Source organism: Capricornis sumatraensis, chromosome 4 (assembly GCF_032405125.1).
Source record: "Capricornis sumatraensis isolate serow.1 chromosome 4, serow.2, whole genome shotgun sequence".
NCBI lineage: Eukaryota > Metazoa > Chordata > Mammalia > Artiodactyla > Bovidae > Capricornis > Capricornis sumatraensis.
The window spans coordinates 138,212,737-138,237,486 of record NC_091072.1 but is presented as its reverse complement, the minus strand read 5'-3'; the positions used below and the strand labels follow the sequence as shown (position 1 = coordinate 138,237,486).

General features: G+C 38.9%; 1 protein-coding gene across 2 annotated transcripts in view; it reads right to left on the bottom strand.

The window, feature by feature from the left end:
• The window catches only part of EPS8 (EGFR pathway substrate 8, signaling adaptor), a 208,135-nt gene that overhangs the window by 67,927 nt on the left and 115,458 nt on the right, over positions 1-24,750 (bottom strand). For both annotated transcript variants that reach the window (XM_068969707.1, XM_068969706.1), the window contains exons 2-3: positions 9,947-10,026; positions 6,239-6,312 (exon numbers count right to left, since the gene is read on the bottom strand). In XM_068969707.1, the coding sequence (XP_068825808.1) occupies positions 6,239-6,312; positions 9,947-10,005 (133 nt within the window). In that variant the 5' untranslated portion in view covers positions 10,006-10,026. The remainder of the gene's footprint in view (positions 1-6,238; positions 6,313-9,946; positions 10,027-24,750) is intronic.

Below are 24,750 nucleotides of genomic sequence, written 5' to 3'. Positions count from 1 at the left end.
CCCTATACCCTTCCTCACTACCATGATGGGTTCACTACCTCTATTTTTCCATATACACAATATTATATGTATATGAAGCAATATTATCATCATTTCTATTTTGCAGTTGAGGAAACTGGGACCGACAGATTAAATCATTCGCTCAAAACAGCGGCCCTTTTGGTAGAAGTGCTATGATTCAGCCACGGATCACGTGGCCCCCCAAACCCATGCACTGCCTCTCTGAGAGAGATACTGAAGCAGTCATAACGGTGCATTATGGTGTCAGACTGAAAAGTGTTCTCATAAAAAAGACCAAGCTGCATGAAACTCCTGACAGGCTCTAGCCTGTGCTCGGTACATAAAAAACAGTGGTCATTACTGTGAAACTCATGTTGCAGCATGCTAAATAATGCCCACACATCCCAGAGGAATCCATGTGCTACCCATGAAGGCGAGTGAATTCTTGAAAGATTTATTCAACTGGTTTAATCATCAGAGAGGAGAAATCTTGAAGGCATACACTGTGACACAATAAATGACATTACAAATCTCTCTTTTCATTTCAGTTCAGTTCAGTTCAGTCGCTCAGTCGTGTCCGACTCTTTGCGACCCCATGAATCGCATCATGCCAGGCCTCCCTGTCCATCACCATCTCCCGGAGTTCACTCAGACTCACGTCCATCGAGTCAGTGATCCCATCCAGCCATCTCATCCTCTGTCATCCCCTTTTCCTCCTGCCCTCAATCCCTCCCAGCATCAGAGTCTTTTCCAATGAGTCAACTCTTTGCATGGGGTGGCCAAAGTACTAGAGTTTCCTTTACCAACATGTTAATTACAAAAGAAAAGTTAGAACTATGCAGTTTGGGAGGCTAAACAGTCCTAAAATTAACTAAATAAAGTTAGAGCTTCCACTGGAATTTTATTCCAGTTGAATAAACTAGAAAAGGTTTGTTCAAAACCTGGACATGTTTCTATGCTGCCATTCATCCATGTAACCATTCATCCCATTCACTCATTGCATTTACTGGAAACCTGTCAGAGAGAAGGCATAATGTACATGTGTGTCTTTGTGGACAGTGTGCTGAGAGGGAAAGGTGAGTATTAGCTACAAGGAGGAGTGAAATGTTACCTGCAACTTCAAGGAATTTAAAACCCTCTGACATCTAAGCCTAACACGCTGCTGAGTCTTCTTTCTTGCTGATGATTGCTTCTTGCATTTGCCTGTTTCCATCATTCTATTTATGTCCTCTGTTTACCTATATGCTGCTCATTTTTGTCACACTATTCCAAATTAACTGTTACTTTTTCTTACAGTAAAGATTTTTAAATTTATGTTATTTTGACAAATTACTTCACCTTAGAAAGGAGCACCAGTTTGCTTTATATATAAAAAGGGGAATGACAAGTTACTACTTAAAAGCTAAAGATGCAGTTCCTAGGTATGAAGACTCAATACTGTGAAAATGACTATACTACCAAATGCAATCTACAGATTCAATATGATCCCTATCAAATTACCAATGGCATTTTTCACAGAATTAGAGCAAAATGTTTCACAATTCATATGGAAACACAAAAGATCCCAAATAGCCAAAGCAGTCTTGAGAAAGAAGAACAGAGCTGAAGGAATCAATCCTCCTGACTTCAGATTATACTGCAAAGCTACAGTCATCATGACAGTATGGTACTGGTACAAAAACAGAAATATAGACCAATGGTACAAAATAGAAAGTCCAGAAATAAACCCATGTACCTATGGGTACTTTATTTTTGACAAAAGAGGCAAGAATATACAATGGGGCAAAGACAGCCTCTTCAATAAATGGTGCTGGGAAAACTGGACAGCAACATGTAAAAGAATGAAATTAGAACACCTCCTAACATCAAACACAAAGATAAACTCAAACTGGATTAAAGACCTAAATGTAAGACCAGATACTATAAAACTCTTAGAGGAAAACATAGGCAGAACACTCGATGACATATCAAAGCAAGATCCTCTATGACCCACCTCCTAGAGTAACGGAAATAAAAACGAAAGTAAACAAGTGGAACCTGATTAAACTTAAAAGCTTTTGCACAGCAAAGGAAACTATAAGCAAGCCAATCCTCAGAATGAATAGGAAATGAAACAACTGATAAAGGATTAATTTCCAAAATATAGAAGCAGCTCATACAAGTCAATGACAGAAAAACAGCCCAATCAAAAAGTGGCAGAAGATCTAAACAGATATTTCTCCAAAGAAGGCATACAGATGGCTAACAAACACACGAAAAGATGTTCAACATTGCTCATTATTAGAGAAATGCAAATCAAAACAACAATGAGATACCACCTCACACTGGTCAAAATGGCCATCATCAAAAAGTCTACAAACAGTAAATGCTGGAGAGGGTGTACAGAAAAGGGAATACTCTTGCACTGTTGGTGGGAATATAAATTGATACAGCCACTATGGAAGATGTATGGAGATTCCTTAAAAAACTAGGCATAAAATCACCATATGACCCAGCAATTCCACTCCTAGGCATATACCCTGAGGAAACCAAAATTCAGAGAGACCCATGTATCCCACTGTTCACTGAAGCACTATCTACAATAGCTAGAACATGGAAGCAACCTAGATGTCCACTGACAGATGAAAGGATAAAGAAGTTGTGGTACATATACACAATGGAATATTACTCAGCATTTGAGACAGTTCTGATAAGGTGGATAAACCTAGAACTTATTATACAGAGTGAAGCGAGTCAGAAAGTGAAAGATAAATATCGTATTCTAACACATATATACAGAATCCAGAAGAATGGTTCAGTTCAGTTGGTCAGTTGTGTCCGACTCTTTGCAACCCCATGAACCGCAGCACGCCAGACCTCCCTGTCCATCACCAACTCCCGGAGTCCACCCAAACCCATGTCCACTGAGTCAGTGATGCCAATCAACCATCTCATCCTCTGTTGTCCCCTTCTCCTCCTGCCCCCAATCTTTCGCAAAGGTCTTTTCAAATGAGTCAGAAGAATGGTACTGAAGAACTTATTTACAGGGCAGCAATGGAGAAACAGAAACAGAGAACAGACATATGAACACGGGGAGAGAGGAGGAGAGGGTAAGAAAGAATATGTATGGAAAGAGTAACATGGAAAACTTACATTACCCAATGTAAAATAGACAGCCAACGGGAATTTGCTATATGGCTCAAGAAACTCAAACAGGGGTCTGTATCACCCTAAAGGGGTGAGATGGGGAGGGAGATGGAAGGGAAGATCAAAAGGGAGGGGATATATGTATACCTATGGCTGATTCATGTTGAGGTTTGACAGAAAAAACAAAATTCTGTAAACCAATTGTCCTTCAAAAAATATTTTAAAAAAAAGCTAAAGACTCAATCCTTCAGCAATGATTTCATGAAATTGCTCCCAATACAAAATATTAACATTTGAAAGTGAGTCTTAATTTTTATTCCTTATTCCTGTCTTCAGTTCAGTTCAGTTGCTCAGTCGTGTCTGACTTTTTGCAACCCCATGAACCACAGCACGCCAGGCCTCCCTGTCCATCACCAACTCCTGGAGTCTACCTAAAACCATGTCCATTGAGTCGGTGATGCCATCCAACCATCTCATCCTCTGTTGTCCCCTTCTCCTCCTGCCCTCAATCCTTCCCAACATCAGGCTGTTTTCAAATGAGTCAGCTCTTCACATCAAGAGGCCAAAGTATTGGAGTTTCAGCTTCAACATCAGTCCTTCCAATGAACACCCAGGACTGATCACCTTTAGGATGGACTGGTTGAATCTCTTGCAGTCCAAGGGACTCTCAAGAGTCTTCTCCAACACCACAGTTCAAAAGCATCAAGTCTTTGGCACTCAGCTTTCTTTATAGTCCAACTCACATCTATACATGACTACTGGAAAAACTATAACTTTGACTAGATGGACCTTTGTTGACAAAGTAATGTCTCTGCTTTTTAATAGGCTGTCTATGTTGGTCATAACTTTCCTTCCAAGGAGTAAGCGTCTTTTAATCTCATGGCCACAATCACCATCTGCAGTGATTCTTCTGTCTTAGCTCTCTGAAAACAGACCTTTGAATCTATAGTATTTGTGAAAAGCTTAATACTCTTTCTCCTTAACAAAAATGTTTGGGTTATTGTTTATATATCTGACTTATCTACATTATTTAGGTCTCTGATTCATCTATTCCTATCCATATACATTGAATCCATCCTGACCTGCTACCAGAGTGATTCAAGACAAATAGGACCTCTTAATTCTCCCCCTCACCCCCACCTCCATTAAAGCACTTCACTGACCAGTCATTCCTTTTAAACAATGTCCAGATGTCAGCACATTGTTTTTTTCTAATGTAGTCTATGTTTGTTTTTCTGATCTTTCCTGATGTACCACCTTGAACCCTCCAGTTAGTATTCAACTGTTTACAACTCATTGATGCACTATATTTATTCTACAGGTATTAACTGAGCATAAGTTATATATTAGCCACTGAGCTGAACTTAGGGAATCCTGAAGCAAAGAAGGCAAAGGTGGCCCATATTCATGGAGCTTAGGGTCTACTTTTAAAAGGGTTAATATAACTGTTTAAGGCACCCTCTAGCCCCACAAATGCCTGAAGAATTTCAGAGTTTAACCTCTCCATGAAATTCCTCCTGCTCACCCCACTCACATAGAAGAGTTGACCCCACTGCACCACCATCTGTACCTCGTTGCCATCCAAGCTTATTCAGCACTTTATAACATCGCATGCACAGGTCTACCTCACCAAAACAGTGCCCAACCAATGACCATCTCTTATTCATCTTTGAAATGAATAAAATGACATGTAAACAGAGACTGTGAACATCACAGCCAGGCACACAGAAACAAATAAGTATCTGTCTTGAAATGAAAGACTGAAGGAATTATTTTTGCAAAAAAGAAAAAAGTTTTTCCCTTTTCAGTTTCTTTAAGTCATGCTCTAGAGTGCAAGTTTCATAAAGTCAAGGAACCTTATTACTGGCCCTGTTTGGGGCACATATATTACTGGCCCTGTTCTGGGCACATATTAATCACAAAATAAATATTTGTTGAATATATTCTCTAGATCTACAACTCATAATAACTAGGGCATGGTAAGAATGTCACAATATGGTACTCAAGAGAACTGAAACCAAAGCTAATCAGATTGACAAGGTCATAGGAAAATGTATATGGTATAAAATCCATTTTATGGATGTGTCATTTGAGTTGTAAAGTCTAGTCACTGGATATACAGAAAGAGAAAGAATCACAAAATCTTGGAATGAGTCATTTTTACCACAGCCAAAATTCTGTAGCTCTGAATGATATAAAAAGAAAAGAATTTCAACTTGAGAAAATGCTATTGGTTCCTAGAGTTGATAACAACGATAGCAAATATATACAGCGTTTTCTGCTTGCCAGGCACTGTACTAAGCATTTTACATGTAGTAGCTCACTAAATTCTTATATCAAGCCTATGAGATATTCCCATTATACAGATAAGCAAAATGAGGGACACATAGGTAAAGTAATTCGTTCAGGATCACTCATCTAATAAATGGTAGAACTGGATTTCAACCAGGATGACTGGCTCCAGAGTCTTTGCTCTTCACCCCAATACTAGTCTCATTCTTAATGGGTATACAGTAATAGAAGGCCACACAGATCCCATAAAAGCAAATGTCTTCCTAAACACATGTGATATGTCTCAGGAGTCCTCAACTTCTTTGTAGTATTGAATTCTGTTTTATATTTGAAGTTAAAAAAAACAAGTTATTTATAGCTGGGACAACAGAATGAAGACAACGGAAGTTAGAGAAAGATCACTAAGAAATTACATAAGGGCTATTGGTCAAACTATAATATTACCCAAAAAGTTCAAGAGCTGTAAGGAAGAAGTCCCGCTGTCAACCCATGATTAACAGAATCAGTCATGAAGATCAACAAACACATCACGCATCATTAGTTGGGGAAATCTACCTAAGGTACTTAGGTTTCCATAGAAAAGTCTCCATAGAAAATACTGAATACATTTCATCTGTAGTTCTAAATTGTATGACAGCCCATAGAGATTATGGCTTTGGTAGATTCCACAAAAATTATTTTTAGAATAATCCTTATGCATTTATCTCTATTTCATTCCCAATAATATAAACAAGTCATAGGTTTGAACTGTGGCTTTGAATATGTCATTTGCAAAAGTAGTCAGAAAAGTATTTATACCCCATTAAATATACGAACATACCATAAAGAGCCTTTGCACTTGTTCGTGAACTGTGATCTCTGTCCATGGAAAAGGTGGCTGATGATCCGTAGCCACTGTAATAAAAAAATAAAAAAAGGTAAGTGTGATGAGTTAAAGTCCAAATGAAGCAATACAAAGTCAAAACTACAAATGCAAATTCCATTGTACCACAATCACCATGTGTTTTCAGCAAAGTATATAGAGTTAATACAGCTGGTTCTGTCCAGAAATAGGCTATTGGATACTGATCCAATATAGATTCTCTCAAATGCCAAGTCAGAACCACAGCCAAGGGACTTCCCCGGTGGTCCAGTGGTTAAGACTTTGCATTCAAAATGCAGAGGGTACAGCTTTGATCCCTGGTAGAGGAGCTAAGATCCCATGTGCCTTGTGAACAACAAAAAAAGACCAAAACATAAAAACAGAAGCAGTATTGTAACAAATTCAATAAAGACTCAGGATAAAAAAACAGCCATGGAGATTCAATAAGGTTGAAGCTAGCTTAGAAAAATTTAAGTTTACCATACTAAATTGAGTTTTGAGTGATCCAATTATAAAAAGTTCTCAGTCATTCAAACTACAGCAAAATAGACACTATTGTTTTCAGAAATGCCTAAAGAGAAGTTAACAAAAATAACACTTTATCATTAAATCTGACTAGCTATACCCTACTTCCAATTTACTGTTATGTGAAGTAAACATTATTTAAATTTTTAAAATTTACTCAGTAAACATTTATTAAGCCCTTGGAAGAAAAGTTATGACCAACCTAGATAGCATATTCAAAAGCAGAGACATTACTTTGCCGACTAAGGTCCGTCTAGTCAAGGCTATGGTTTTTCCTGTGGTCATGTAGGGATGTGAGAGTTGGACTGTGAAGAAGGCTGAGCGCTGAAGAATTGATGCATTTGAACTGTGGTGTTGGAGAAGACTCTTGAGAGTCCCTTGGACTCCAAAGAGATCCAACCAGTCCATTCTGAAGGAGATCAACCCTGGGATTTCTTTGGAAGGAATGATGCTAAAGCTGAAGCTCCAGTACTTTGGCCACCTCATGAGAAGAGTTGACTCATTGGGAAAGACTCTGATGCTGGGAGGGATTGGGGGCAGGAGGAGAAGGGGACGACAGAGGATGAGATGGCTGGATGGCATCACGGACTCAATGGACGTGAGTCTGAGTGAACTCCGGGAGTTGTTGATGGACAGGGAGGCTTGGCGTGCTGCGATTCATGGGGTCGCAAAGAGTCGGACATGACTGAGCGACTGAACTGAACTGAACTGAACTGCAAATCTAGAAACCCAATATTCAGAAAACTAAGACCATGGCATCTGGTCCCATTACTTCATGGCAAATAGATGGGGAAACAGGGACAGACTTTATTTTTTCAGGCTCCAAAATCACTGCAGATGGTAACTGCAGCCATGAAATTAAAGGACGCTTGCTCCTTGGAAGAAAAGTTATGACCAACCTAGATAGCATATTTAAAAGCAGAGATATCACTTTACCAACAAAGGTCCATCTAGTCAAAGCTATGGTTTTTCCAGTAGTCATGTATGGATATGAGAGTTGGACTGTAAAGAAAGCTGAGCACTGAAGAACTGATGCTTTTGAACTGTGGTGTTGAAGAAGACTCTTGAGAGTCCCTTGGACTGCAAGGAGATCCAACCAGTCAATCCTAAAGGAAAACCGTCCTGAATATTTATTGGAAGGACTGATGTTGAAGCTGAAATTCCAATACTTTTGCCATCTCATGTGAAAAAATGACTCATATGAAAAGACCCTGATGTTGGGAAAGATTGAGGGCAAGAGGAGAAAGGGATGACAGAGGATGAGATGGTTGGATGGCATCACCAACTCAATGGACATGAGTTTGAGTAAACTCCGAGAGTTGGTGATGGACAGGGAGGCCTGGCATGTTGCAGTCCATGGGTTGCAAAGAGTCAGACACAACTGAGCAACTGAACGGAACTGAACTGAAAATCTAGATAAATGAGGAGTAAGGTGGCTGGCTTCCCTGGTGGCTCGGTGGTAAAGAATCTGCCTGCCAATGCAGAAAACAAAGGTTCGATCCTTGTGTTGGGAAGATCCTTAGGAGAAGGAAATGGTAACTCATGCTAACATTCTTGCCTGGAGAATCTCATGGACAGAAGATCCTGGTGGGCTGCAGTCCATGGGATCACAAAAGAGTTAGACAGGACTTAGTAACTAAACAACAACAAAGGTGGGGGTAGGGGGATAGGGAGTGTATTGTTAATACAAGAAAAATGGTTACTACAGAATGTGATATCTGGGTAAAACTATAGATAAAACATCAAGAAAAGGACTAAGTTTCTATAAGTATGCTCAAGAAGACTTGACTGGCATTGAAGCAGAATCTAAAAGAATGGAAGGCAGCTCCAGAAGCAGGTGACAATTAAGTGAGGAAAAAGCATGTAGATCTCGCTCAAGAACAAGCATGGCTGCTGAAGGGATAAGCATCTAATGGGATGTGCTTGGCAGAGATGAATGGCTCAAGTAGCAGGGAAGGCAAATGGAGAGCTTAAGAATTAAATTTCTAATCTCTTTATACAGGGAAGTAACATGATCCAAACTACTTTTTAAGAAAGATAATCCAGGAATTAATGGCAAGGTAACCAGATGGAAAGACTGAAGGCAAAATGAGAAGAGTGTGGCAGAGGATGACATGGTTGGATAGCATCACTGATTCAGTGGATATGGATTTGAGCAAACTCTGGGAGATAGTGAAGGACAGGGAGGCCTGGTGTGCTGTAGTCCATGGGGTTGCCAAGAGTCAGACATGACTTAGCAACTGAACAAAACCAGATGGAAAGGGGCTGTAAAAATTCATGCAGAAGATAAAGCCCACAAATAAAGTTAGAAGAGAAGGAATAGTTTGGGATAGAAATAAGAATTCCTTAATAGAAGAAATTATAATAAATTCATGATTAAATGGATATTTATTATAAGAAAAAGGAAAAAATGAAGCTGTGGTAAAACTTTCTGACTTGAATAAACTCATGGACAAGATAAAGATGACACTTGACATACTCCCCTGGTGTCTCTTACTGACCAACACTAAAGATATTGGCAATCATCTTTGTAAAAAGAAAAGATGAAGCAATGTGAACAGGCTAGACCTGAAAAATGTGAATAACCGAGCTATGAAAGACAGTGAACTCTAAATCAAAATGACTAATATAAAATAACAACAATATTAACCACAATATAAAAGGCAATGGCCACTTAAGTTGGTGTACTGATTTCAAATTATATCTAAAGCCACAGGAACTGGCCTTTTTAAAAATTTTACACAACGGTAAATATCTTGAGAGACTGGACTAGATGACATTCAACTTTCCTCAAATGCAAATATTTTACAAATAACAAAAATTGAATGCTCCAGAGAAAGTGAAAGCTATGAAATAGAGTACATATTCAACTATGGAAAGCATTAATACATAAAATACCAGAACAAAATGCCTTCAATTAGATCATTGTCATTGGGGTTGATTGCTTAATCATCTTTTTTCTTATAAGACACAGTAAACTTTTAACATTAACATATCTTAGTGTTACAAAGAAATTATATATTGAGGAATGAACTACATAAATAAGTGAAATCAATCTTTTTTGCTGAAAGTACAAAACAATTAAAACCACCAAAATAAATTAAAATAAGCAAAAAATTAAATATAAAATGTCCAACTTACTTCATTTGAGATGGATTCATTCCAAAACCACTGGGCTGATTGGAAATATGACCATTCATCGTGATTTTAACGCTTTTGTTCTGAAAAGAGAAAGGTTCATGGATTGAAGGCAGTAAAAAGGTTGAGACATCTCAGCTTTAAAGTTATTCATTCAATAAAATATGTGTCACTTCCAGGATGACGCTAGAAATATAAATATCTCCACCCTTTGAGAGCTCAGGCACCAGAATTACATATGGACATACAAACAAAGATTAAATTGCCATTTAAAAATTGTTTTCCTAATATTTATTTACTTATTTAGCTGCCCCGGGTCTTAGTTGCACCATGTGGGATCTTTGGTTGCAGCACATGGGATCTAGTTCCCTGATCAGGGATCAAACCCCAGGTGAGTAAAAGAAAAATTGTAAATATAGTTCTGAACCCTCAAACTAGATAAACATAATTCTATATTTTACTCAATTTTATGAAATGTTATTTTAATATTTCATTATGAAAGTAATATAAAATCATTAAATTTAAAAAAAAACTTGAAAAATACAGAAAACCACAAAATACAAAACAGACTGCAGGGAAAAGTATCACCCAACCCCATCATTTAAAGATAAACGTTTACCAGTCCTGTCAGTTTCTTCCAGTCTTTTTTTCTGTATCTAGCTTTTCCTTCTTCCTTCTTTCCTCCCTTCCATTTTCTTTATTCCTTCTTTCAAAGCATATCTGACTACATCCTATCCATACACTTGGATATATCTTTTTTCCAGAAGGTATTCATTTATACATTCCTTTTACTTTTCACAAGAAAAGCAACTTTTTCTGATAGATAGAGTGCCTGATGAACTATGGAATGAGGTTCGTGACATTGTACAGGAGACAGGGATCAAGACCATCCCCATGGAAAAGAAATGCAAAAAACAACAATGGCTGTCTGGGGAAGCCTTACAAATAGCTGTGAAAAGAAGAGAGGCGAAAAGCAAAGGAGAAAAAGAAAGATATAAGCATCTGAATGCAGAGTTCCAAAGAATAGCAAGAAGAGATAAGAAAGCCTTCTTCAGCAATCAATGCAAAGAAATAGATGAAAGCAACAGAATGGGAAAGACTAGAGATCTCTTTAAGAAAATTAGAGATACCAAGGGAACATTTCATGCAAAGATGGGCTCCATAAAGGACAGAAATGGTATGGACCTAACAGAAGCATAAGATATTAAGAAGAGGTGGCAAGATTACACAGAAGAACGGTACAAAAAAGATCTTCACGACCCAGATAATCATGATGATGTGATCACTAATCTAGAGCCAGACATCTTGGAATGTGAAGTCAAGTGGGCCTTAGAAAGCATCACTACGAACAAAGCTAGTGGAGGTGATGGAATTCCAGTTGAGCTATTTCAAATCCTGAAAGATGATGCTGTGAAAGTGCTGCACTCAATATGCCAGCAAATTTGGAAAACTCAGCAGTGGCCACAGGACTGGAAAAGGTCCATTTTCATTCCAATCCCAAAGAAAGGCAATGCCAAAGAATGCTCAAACTACCGCACAATTGCACTTGTCTCACATGCTAGTAAAGTAATGCTCAAAATTCTCCAAGCCAGGCTTCAGCAATACGTGAACCATGAACTCCCTGATGTTCAAGCTGGTTTTAGAAAAAGGAGAGGAACCAGAGATCAAATTGCCAGCACCCACTGGATCATCGAAAAAGCAAGGGAGTTCCAGAAAAAGATCTATTTCTGCTTTCTTGACTACGCCAAAGCCTTTGACTGTGTGGATCACAATAAACTGTGGAAAATTCTGAAAGAGAGGGGAATACCAGACCACCTAACCTGCCTCTTGAGAAATCTGTATGCAGGTCAGGAAGCAACAGTCAGAACTGGACATGGACCAACAGACTGGTTCCAAATAGGAAAAGGAGTAAGTCAAGGCTGTATATTGCTACCCTGCTTATTTAACTTCTATGCAGAGTACATCATGAGAAACGCTGGACTGGAAGAAACACAAGCTGGAATCAAGATTGCCAGGAGAAATATCAATAACCTCAGATATGCAGATGACAGCACCCTTATGGCAGAAAGTAAAGAGGAACTAAAAAGCCTCTTGCTGAAAGTAAAAGAGGAGAGCGAAAAAGTTGGTTTAAAACTCAACATTCAGAAAATGAAGATCATGGCATCTGGTCCCATCACTTCATGGGAAATAGATGGGGAAACAGTAGAAACAGTGTCAGACTTTATTTTTTCGGGCTCCAAAATCACTGCCGATGGTGACTGCAGCCATGAAATTAAAAGACGCTTACTCCTTGGAAGAAAAGTTATGACCAACCTAGATAGCATATTCAAAAGCAGAGATATTACTTTGCTGACTAAGGTCCATCTAGTCAAGGCTATGGTTTTTCCTGCAGTCATGTATGGATGTGAGAGTTGGACTATGAAGAAAGCTGAGCGCCAAAGAATTGATGCTTTTGAACTGTGGTGTTGGAGAAGACTCTTGAGAGTCCCTTGGACTGCAAGGAGATCCAACCAGTCCATTCTAAAGGAGATCAACCCTGGGATTTCTTTGGAAGGAATGATGCTAAAGCTGAAGCTCCAGTACTTTGGCCACCTCATGAGAAGAGTTGACTCATTGGAAAAGACTCTGATGCCAGGAGGGATTGGGGGCAGGAGGAGAAGGGGATGACAGAGGATGAGATGGCTGGATGGCATCACGGACTCAATGGACGTGAGTCTGAGTGAACTCCGGGAGATGGTGATGGACAGGGAGGCCTGGCGTGCTGCGATTCATGGGGTCGCACAGAGTCGGACACGACTGAGAGACTGAACTGAACTGAATTTCTCTTCAGAAACCCTTTTTAATCTGCTTCATAAACTGAACAAATTTCCTTCAAATAAGATGAATGCAAATAAGTAAAACTTCCTTATTGCCATATCAATGGCCTTTTCTTTCTCCCCTAAACAGTATTCCTACACCTGAGTTATTTCTATTCACTCCCTAACTACTCGGCCCTTCCTGGTTTCTGTGGCACTAAACTGTTTTGGATCCTGTCTTACATGTCTGACTTTTGTATACATTACATTACTATGTTGCTTCAATAACTGAGAGGTAGGTGGGACGTATCCCAGCTTTATTATGAGACAAAGGCAAGAATAGAAACATTAACAACTATTGTGTCAGTTACATGTCAGGTACTATGATGAATACCCGCACTCCTAACGAGATCAGAAGAGACATAGTCCTAGCTTTGGGCCAATAGTCTAATAGAAAAAATATATACTTAGTAAATAAATATAATATTTTAAATTATTATTACTATTACAAAGGGAAAATTCAGGGCCAAATGCAGGGGGCGGGAGGGGGGCGGTATATGATTTATTGGAACTTAAACAGGGAGGGCACAGAAAGTCTATAATAATATTGAAGACCTAGTAACTTCAGATTAACTCCTTCCCATTCTTTAGATCTCAATTCAATCACCATGTCCTTGGGGAAGCATTTACTGACTTCTGTGAATAGATAAAAGCCCACCATCAGATACACTCAGCACTATACACAATTTTTCAAAGTATACTACAGTTGTAATTTCTCATTTGTTTAAATTAATTCCTGATTCTTCATTAGACTTTATGCTCCATGAGGTCAGAGACTTATCTGATGACTGCTGTCTCTTAAGCATTAAGAATGGTACCAGGAATAGGCTGGGTGTTCATAAGATATTAATTCAAAGGAAGAAGGATGGACTGGAAGTCTACATCCTACTCTTCAAAGAGTTTACTGTATTCTTACAGAGATAAAACCAATCCATATGAAACACACAGTAAATAGGTCCCAAGGTATAAGGCTCTATTTTAAATCTATTTAAAGGTTCTGAGATAGGAAAAGCAAGGCAAATGCCATAATTTTTGGAAGGGTTGGAACTTGACCTAGTTTTTAAAGAATGGATAAGATTTATAAAGGTCCTCAAAACACTCAAGTTTAATTCAACATTTTCTGAGAGTCTTGTCCATATTTATTCACAGCTTAGAAGCAAATTTCTAAATTAAACAACAGAGAAATATTGACCTTTAACCAACGTCAATAGTGCACCCATAAAATTACATTTATACTATATTACTGTTTCTGTTTTTATTATTGTTGTTGATTTTCCTTTGATTTATACTTAGATACAATCAGTGCACAGAGGTAAACCAGTTCTCTAGAGAAAAATAGAACCCTGATTTGTAATACTTCCTGATTTCATTGTATAAATATTCCCACTATGGCTCATTCCAAGCTAGCAATGGCTTAACAGCCCCTTACGAAATCCTGAATATTTCACAGTTGGTTCTCACAAGCCTATAGGATCAAGAGAGAGCATACCACTGTTACATTCTAGAATTTGGGCCAGGACAGAGGCCTGAGATAACATTATGGTGTCTCTGTGGTGTGTGTGTGTGTGGTGTGTGTGTGCATGTGTGTGTGTGTGTGTGGTGTGTGTGTGCGTGTGTGTGTGTGTTTAGTCGTTCAGTAGTGTCCAGTTCTTAGTAACCCTATGCCTGGAGCCCACCAGGCTCCTCTGTCCATGGGATTTCCCAGGCAATAAAACTGGAGCAGATTGCCATTTCCTCCTCCAGAGGATCTTCTGGACCCAGGGATCAAACCTGTGTCTCCTGCATCTCCTTCACTGTAGGTGGATTCTCTACTGCTGAGCCACCAGGGAGCTAAAGGTTAGGACAGAGGCTTTCACAAAAGCCTAGAACTTTAACACCATTTCTGGCACTAACTAGCCTAAGCAAGTCAATTAAGCCTCTGCCTCTATTTTTTCATCAGTAAAATAGAGGCAATTTGGTCTCTCTAGCTCACAGGGCTAACAAAAGATCAAATGAGATAGATGTACAAGTTTCTCCTAAAGGTTAAAAAAAAAAAATACTCTTTTAAAACAAGCTGGTTTATTTAATACTCAAATTAAATCCCCAGGGTTTGTAGTGATTTTTATCTAGTTTGCATTTTAAAACCACAGCAGGTGGTTTTAGTGAAAAGCGATAGCCACAGCTCATCTTTTTCATGTTTAATTCTTCATGACAGTCAAATAAATGCATGGTTTGTGTTTTGTTTTAAAATAGTGATTTGTCAGAATGAGACACTTGAAAAAGGAATAGAAAATGTTGATTTGCTAAACTGAATTTTAAATATAGAAACTTTCCTCTTTAGCAACCAGAGTGTCATTTGTCACAGATGCTCATGTAGCATTGTGGAGGCTTTCAGATATTTAAACAAAGCAATACAGGGCACTCTTTGCAAAGGAAACAATTACAAATGTTTGTTTTCCTTTAGGTTTTTGAAAGATATATCCTATTTATACCTATATGGATCATATATATGCTGAGTCCTCAGTTGCTTCAGTTATATCCGACTCTTTGGAACCCCACGGACTATAGCCCATCAGCCTCCTCTGCCCATGGAATTCTCCAGACAAGAATACTGGAATGGGAAGCCATGTCCTCCTCCAGGGAATCTTCCTGACCCAGGGACTGAACCTGCATTTCCTGCATTGAAGGCAGATTCTTTACCGCTGAGCCACTGGGGAAACCATATACTTATGTATACTTTCACGCATTAGAGAAGGAAATGGCAACCCACTCCAGTAGTCTTACCTGGAGAATCCCAGGGATGGGGGAGCCTGGTGGGCTGCCGTCTCTGAGGTCGCACAGAGTCAGACATGACTGAAGCAACTTAGCAGCAGCAGCAGCATGCCATACACATACATGCATACAAATATATATATATATATACACACACACACATATATACTATATGTAGATATATATCTCTACATAAGTCAAGTGGGCATTATGAAGCACTGCTGTTAATAAAGCTAGTGGATGTGATAAGATTCCAGCAGAACTATTCAAATCCCTAAAGGATGATGCCATCAAGGTTTTGCATTCATTATGTCAGCAAATCTGGAAGACCCAGCAGTGGCCACAGGACTGGAAAAGGTCTATCCTCATCCCAATTCCCAAAAATAGTACCAAAAAATATGCTAACCATTGGACAAATGCACTCATCTCCCATGCTAGTAAGGTCATGCTTAAAATCTTGCATGCTAGGCTTCAGGCTTCAGTATTATGCAAACCAGGAACTTCCACATGTTCAAGCTGGGTTTAGAAAAGGTAGAGGAACTAGAGATCAAATTGCCAACATTCACTGGATTATAGAGAAAGTAAAGGAATTTCAGAAAAACATCTATCTCTGTTTCATCAGCTACACTCAAGCCTTTGACTATGTGGATCATGACAAACTGTGGAAAGCTCTTAAGAGAGATGGGAATACTAGACCATCTTACTGTCTCCTGAGAAACCTGTATGCAGATCAGAACAAAAGTTAGAACCCTTCATGGAACAACAGACTGGTTTAAGATTGAGAAAGCAGTATGACAGGGCTGTCTGCTATCACCCTGTTTGTTTAACCTATGCACTGAGCACATCATGAGAAATGCCAGGCTGGATGAGTTACAAGCTAGAATCAAGACAGGCAGAAGAAACATCAACAACCTCAGATACGTGGATTACACCACTCTAATGGCAGAAAGTGAAGAGGAACTAAAGTGCCTCTTAATGAGGGTGAAGAAGGAGAGTGAAAGAGCTGGCTTAAGATAAATATTAAAAACCTAAGATTGTGGCATCTGGCCCCATTACTGCATGACAAATAGAAGGGGAAACGGTGGAAGTAGTGACAAACTTCCTCTTCTTGGGCTCCAAAATCACTGCAGATGGTGACTGCAGCCATGAAATCAAAAGACGACTGCTTCTTGGCAGGAAGGCAATGACAAACTTAGACAGCGCGTAGAAAAACAGAGATGTTACTCTGCCGACAAAGGTCCGTATAGTCAAGTCTATGGTCTTCCCAGGGGTCACATACAGTTGTGAGAGCTGGGCCATAAATAAGGCAGAATACCAAAGAATTGATGCCTTCAACCTGTGGTGCTGGAGAAGGCTCCTGAAAGTCCCTTGGGCAGCAAGAAGATCAAACCAGTCAATCTTAAGGGAGGTTAACCCTGAACACTCACTGGAAGTACTGATGCTGAAGCTGAAGTTCCAGTATTTTGGTCATCTGATGCGAACAGATGACTCATTGGAAAATTCCCTGATGCTGGGAAAGATTGAGGACAGAAGGAGAAGAGGGCATGAGAGGATGAGATGGCTGGACGGCATCACTGATGTGATGAACCTGAACTTGGGCAAACTCCAGGATAGGAGGCGAGACAGGGAGGCCTGGTGTGCTGCAGTCCATGGGGCTACAAAGAGTCAGACATGACTGGGTGACTGAACAACAACAACAATATATGCATATGTGTGTCTGTGTATATATATATGTATATTCATATACGTAGAGATATATATATCTACATACAGGAACAGATATATAATATAGAAGAATCATCAACTCTGAGAATTTATATACTTTTACTTTTATTAACTCTTAGACAAAACAACTCAAAAACTGAGACAAAGTTTTTCTTCACTGCTCCTAAGGGCGGAAAAATTCAGTTAACTCTACTATGCATTAACCACTTAATTCTACTAGAAGTGTACACTAAAATCTTCATAATAGCTTCCAACAAATTTGAAATAGCATCAATTTTCTTATGGAAACACTTTTTGTAAGTCATAGTGACTATAATTTTCCCCTCATTTTCTCTAGAAAATAGCATTCCTTAGCAATTACAAAGATAAGGAGGATAAATTTAAGATCTAAGGTAAGTGTACCAAAACTGTTCAACACTGAAATTTTCAAAGGAAAGCAAATAACATGTATGAAAGCCACTGTAAGAAGAAATAAATAAGGCTATAATAAGGCTAAACTAGCAAGATAAACTTGTATCAGAAAGCTTAAGATTCCAAATATAAATAAAATAATAATTTATATTCCCTTTTCTTTTCGATTTACAAAGTGATGAATGAGTCTGTAGGCATTATTCAATGTTAGTATCCCACTACACAATCTAGCTACTATACAACCAGCAGCCTCTCTGTATATTAAGCTGTTCTGAAATGACGTGTGCCCTAAGAAAAATGTCACAGGTTTTTGTTTACTTGTTTATTTAAGTTTTTGTTAGTCTGTGTGTGACAGAGTACCTATCTTGAAGCAACTGTCTTTCAACTTTAACTTCATTTAATTTTTGTCTCTTGATCTAAGTGATAACCAAACTGTGGGGTGAGGATGGTGATTATCATCATTATGTAGGGTTTTAAGTAAAACACCATTGAAATTTAATTTCTACCAATACTGCGTGACACAGTCTATTAGTGATTGTGCTTACAGTATAAAAAAAAAAAAAACTAAAAAGTATAATTTCAACCTTTTCAATCATCACATATTCTAACTCCTTCTGTGTCTTCTAGAGCAATCACTTTTCAATACATCTTACCAGTATTGTCACCTGTAGAAAAGTCATCATCTATTTCTCTATGTCATTGGTCAACCTTTTAGGAATAGAGAAATTTTGTGTGTGAAAAAACTTAGGAAACAAATAACACTAAACTGTCATTTTTTTTAAAAAAATGATGATGATGATGACAATAGTAGCTAACACTTGTTCAAGTATCACAATATTTTCTAAGCTATATGGAAGCACAGTGTTTTCTCAAGGCCAATCTCCATGTAGAAAGAATAATTCTGTGCCTTAAAGGCACACTACATTGCAATCATTTAAAATAATTATCTTGATTCTTTTTCTTTATAATTCTCAGGAAATTCTTAGGCTGTTTATAAGTTAAGTCATAATTTGGGAGGAAATCTATGCTCAATTCAGCATATCACTGGCTTAACAACTAGGTGAAAAAAAAATACTTGTTACTAAAACTTAACAAGCAACTAACAAGAAACATTCCAGTCATAATTATATGTTTAGTACTTAATAGACTTCTTAGGAAGGCCTAGCACAGAGAAGAGCCACATATACCTTATTAGTACTATCTGAGTATTTCCCTCTAATTCTTATTGCTACGATGATATCATCAGTGTACATACACCTCTTTGATATGATATATGAGAAATGACTAACATTTCAGTTCAAAACATTAATACTATACTGATACTATACTGCTCCAGAGGAGCAACCTCATGTCCAAGGAGCAGTGGCTGCGCGAGTGCAGGAGGGCCGAGAGGAACCACTCCACGTTCAATGTCAGGAGGGGCGGCAGTGAGGAGATACCCCTCATCCAAGGTAAGGAGCAGCAGGTGTGCTTTGCTGGAGCAGCCGTGAAGAGATACCCCATGTCCAAGGTAAGAGAAAGCCAAGTAAGATGGTAAGTGTTGCGAGAGGGCATCAGAGGGCAGACACACTGAAACCATAATCACAGAAAACTAGCCAATCTAATCACACTAGGACCACAGCCTGGTCTAACTCAGTGAAACTAAGTCATGCCCTGTGGGGCCACCCAAGACGGGCAGGTCACGGTGGAGAGGTCTGACAGAATGTGGTCCACTGGAGAAGGGAATGGCAAACCACCTCAGTATTCTTGCCTTGAGAACCCCATGAACAGTATGTAAAGGCCAAATGAGAGGATACTGAAAGAGGAACTCCCCAGGTCATTAGGTGCCCAATATGCTACTGGAGATCAGTGGAGAAATAACTCCAGAAAGAATGAAGGGATGGAGCCAAAGCAAAAACAATACCCAGCTGTGGATGTGACTGGTGATAGAAGCAAGGACCGATGCTGTAAAGAGCAATATTGCATAGGAACCTGGAATGTTAGATCCATGAATCAAGGCAAACTGGAAGTGGTCAAACAGGAGATGGCAAGAGTGAACATTGACATTCTAGCAATCAGTGAACTAAAATGGACTGGAATGGGTGAATTTAACTCAGATGACCATTATATCTACTACTGCAGGCAGGAATCCCTCAGAAGAAATGGAGTAGCCATCATGGTCAACAAAAGAGTCCAAAATGCAGTACTTGGATGCAATCTCAAAAATGACAGAATGATCTCTGTTCATTTCCAAGGCAAACCATTCAATATCACAGTAGTCCAAGTCTATGACCTGACCAGTAATGCTGAAGAAGCTGAAGTTGAACAGTTCTATGAAGACCTACAAGACCTTCTAGAACTAACACCCAAAAAAGACGTCCTTTTCATTATAGGGGACTGGAATGCAAAAGTGGGAAGTCAAGAAATAACTGGAGTAATGGGCAAACTTGGCCTTGGAATGTGGAATGAAGCTGGGCAAAGATTAATAGAGTTTTGCCAAGAAAAGGCACTGGTCATAGCAAACACCCTCTTCCAACAACACAACAGAAGACTCTACATATGGACATCACCAGATGGTCAATACTGAAATCAGACTGATTATATTCTTTGCAGCCAAAGATGGAGTAGCTCTATGCAGTCAGCAAAAAAAAAAAAAAAGACCGGGAGTTGACTGTGGCTCAGATCATGAACTACTTATTGCCAAATTCAGACTGAAATTGAAGAAAGTAGGAAAGACCACTAGATCATTCAGATATGACCTAAATGAAACCCCTTAGGATTATACAGTGGAAGTGACAAATACATTCAGGGGATTAGATCTGATAGACAGAGTGCCTGAAGAACTATGGACGGAGGTTCATGATATTGTACAGGAGGCAGTGATGAACACCATCCCCAAGAAAAAGAAATGCAAAAAGGAAAAATGGTTGTCTGAGGAGGCCTTACAAATAGCTGAGAAAAGAAGAGAAGCTAAAGGCAAAGGAGAAAAGGAAAGATATACCCATTTGAATGCAGAGTTCCAAAGAATAGCAAGGAGAGATAAGAAAGCTTTCCTCAAAGATCAATGCCAAGAAATAGAGGAAAACAATAGAATGGGAAAGACTAGAGACCTCTTCAAGAAAATTAGAGATACCAAGGGAACATTTCATGCAAAGATGGGCACAAAAAAGGACAGAAATGGTATGGAGCTAACAGAAGCAGAAGATATTAAGAAGAAGTGACAAGATATACAGAAGAACTATACAAGAAAGATCTTCATGACCCAGATAACCACAATGGTGTGATCACTCACCTAGAGCCAGACATCACAGAATGTAAACTCAAGTGGGCCTTAGGAAGCATCACTATGAACAAATCTAGAGGAGGTGATGGAATTCCACTTGAGCTGTTTCAAATTCTAAAAGATGATGCTGTGAAAGTGCTGCACTCAATATGCCAGCAAATTTGGAAAACTCAGCAGTGGCCACAGGACTGGAAAAGGTCAGTTTTCTTTCCAATCCCAAATAAAGCCAATGACAAAGAATGTTCAAACTACCACACAACTGCACTCATCTCTCATGCTAGCAAAGTAATGCTCAAAATTCTCCAAGCCAGGCTTCAACAGTATGTGAACTGTGAACTTTCAGATGTTCAAGCTGGATTTAGAAAAGGCAGAGGAACGAGAAATCAAATGGCCAACATCCACTGGCTCATAGAAAAAAAGAGAGCTCCAGAAAAACATCTATTTCTGCTTTATTGACTATGCCAAAGTGTTTGACTGTGTGGACCACAACAAACTGGAAAATTATTCAAGAGATGGGAATACCAGACCACCTGACCTGCCTCCTCATAAATGCGTATGCAGGTCAAGAAGCAACAGCCAGAATTGGACATGGAACAACAGACTGGTTCCAAATCAGGAAAGGAATACATCAAGCCTGTATATTGTCACCGTGCTTATTTAACTTCCAGAGTACGTCATGCGAAATGCTGAAGCACAAGGTGGAATCAAGATTGTGAGGAGAAATATCAATAACCTCAGACATGCAGATGACACCATCCTTATGGCAGAAAGCGAAGAATTAAAAAGCTTCTTGATGAAAGTGAAAGAGGAGAGTGAAAAAGTTGGTTTAAAACTCAACATTCAGAAAACTAAGATCACGGCATCCAGTTCCATCACTTCATGACAAATAGATGGGGAAACAATGGAAACAGTGACAGACTTTAATTTTGGGGGGCTCCAGAATCACTGCAGACGTTGACTGCAGCCATGAAATTAAAAGATGCTTGCTTCTTGGAAGAAAAGCTATGACCAACCTAGACAGTATATTAAAAAGCAGAGACATTACTTTGCCAACAAAGATCCATCTAGTCAAAGCTATGGTTTTTCCAGTAGTCATGTATGGATGTGAGAGTTGGACTACAAACAAAGCTGAGCACTGAAGAATTGATACTTTTAAACTGTGGTGTTGAAGAAGACTCTTGAGAGTCCCTTGGACTGCAAGGAGATCCAACCAGTCAATTCTTAAGGAAATCAGTCCTGCGTATTCACTGGAAGGACTGATGTTGAAGCTGAAACTCCAATACTTTGGCTACCTGATGGGATGAACTGACTCATTTGAAAAGACCCTGATGCTGGGAAAGATTGAAGGCAGGAGGAGAAGGGGACGACTGAGGATGAGATGGCTGGATGGCATCACCAACTCGATGGACATGAGTTTGGGTGAACTCCGGGAGTTGGTGATGGACAGGGAGGCCTGGCATGCTGCAGTCCATGGGGTCACAAAGAGTCGGACATGACTGAGCAACTGAACTTAACTGAACTGAACGCAACTATAGTCCCATAAAATTTTTGAAAAAAACAAAATAAAAAAGTTCATCAAATCCATGGATCTGGGACTCAGATCTCCGAAGAGAGCAGGTCAGGCAGTTGGAACTGGAATTCCTGAACAGGAACATGGAGGTTGCTACTGGGAGTGTGGGGAAGAGACAGTGGTTGGATCAGATCTTGAACAATTTCTAAGCAAGGTTTCCATGAAATTTCACAAGTGGTATGAGGAATTTAAAGTGAAATCTGTGTATATTTATTTATGTATGAGTTTTCCTTTTTACATGTACCCTCCCTATACAGCCTTGATAAAACCTTTCATCAAAATGTGTACCTTCTACATTATACTATCTCCATGACTAATAGTGGACTTACAGTCTTATATACTGGTTGCTACAATAAACTGACTTCCTGTTTTGTTTTGTTTGTGTTTCCGTCACTCTAGGAGACAGATTTAAAAAGATATTGCTGATATTTATGTCAAAGAGTGTTCTACTTATGTTTTCCTCCAGGCGTTTTATAGTGCTTCATTTTACATTTAGGTTGTTAACTAATTTTGAGTTTACTGTTGTGTATGATGTCAGAGAATGTTTCAATTTCATTCTTTTACATGTAGCTGTCCAGTTTTCCCAGCACCACTTATTGAAGAGACTGTCTTTTCTCTATTGTATATTCTTGCCTCCTTTGTTGTAGATGAATTCATATAGATGCATGGGTTTATTTCTGGGTTTTATAACCTATCGTTCTATTGATTCATATGTCTGTTTTTGTGCCAATACCATATGGTTTGGATGACTGTAACTTTGTACTACAGTCTGAAGTAAGTTACCTTGATTCTTCCAATTCATCTTTCTCAAGATTGCTTTGGCTATTTGAGGTCTTCTGTATTTCCACACAAATTAAAAAAAAATTTTGTTCTAGTTCTGTGAAAAGGCCACAACAAATTGACTTTTAAAGGGGCATATACTTTATCAGTGGAAATTTTTTACTCAAAAGTACCCTGTGATGTAATTAATCAGCTAAAGTAGATTCTGGTGCCTCCTCACAACCTGCCACCCTTTTAAAGAGACTTATTTAGTCCACTGAATATGCCTGAAGTCTTATTAAAACTGCAGCCTTTTATTAAAACTACAGTATTTTGAAATAAAATTTTAAATTTCTGAATCATTTTAGGTTTACAGAAAAATTATGAAGATAGCGCAGAAAATTCTTGAATTCCCCATTCCTTGTTAATATCTTATATTAATATGGTATATTTGTCACAATGAATCAGTATCAACATTTTATTATTATCTAAAGTCAATACTTTATTCAGAGTTCCTTCATCTTTTTACCTTTTTTTTTTTTTTTCTGGAATCCTATCCACAATACCACATTACATTTAGTCCCCATGTTTCATTAAACTCCTCTAGAGTGTGACCATTTCTCAAAGTTTCCATGCTTTTGATGACTTCAGGTGACTTAAAACATAAGTTTATTCTCTCATAGTTCTGGAGGTGAGAAGTCCACAATCAAGGTGTCAGCGGAGCGAAGCTGTCTGGGAAGGTTGCAGGGAAGAGTTCCCCCTCGCTCCTCTGGCTTCCGACAGTCGCTGCTCGCCTTGGGTTTCCTTGGCTTGTACACGCGTCGCTTCAGTCTGGCTCTGCCTCTATATGACCTCTGCTTGGTGTGTCTCTGAGCCCAAATTCCCTGCTTTTCATAGGGACACCAGTCAGTGGACTTCGTGTTCACCCCAATCCAGTATGACCTCATGGTAACCTGGTTTATCAACCCTATCTGAATGAGGGGTTCACAGCCAAACTAAATTGGTTCAGCCACTATGGAGAACAGTACAGAGATTTCTTAAAAAACTAAAAAATAGAGCTACCACATGATCCAGTGATCCCAACCCTGGGAATATATCCAGAGAAAACCATAATGTGAAAACATCCATAGACCCCAGTGTTCACTTCAGCACTATTTACAGTAGCTAAGACATGGAAGCAGCCTAAATGTCGATCAACAGATGAACAGATAAATATGATGTGGTGTATAAACATATATATATATAGTAGAACATTACTCTGCCATAAAAAGAGTTAAATAATGCCATTTGCAGCAACATGGATGGACCCAGAGATTATCACACTAGAAGGAAGCCAGACAGAGAAAGACAAATATATGACATTGCTTATATGTGGAACCCAAAAAAAGTGATACAGATGAATTTATAAAACAAAACAGACCCACAGACATAATAAATTTATGTTTACTGAAGGGGAGAGGGGAAAGGGATAAAT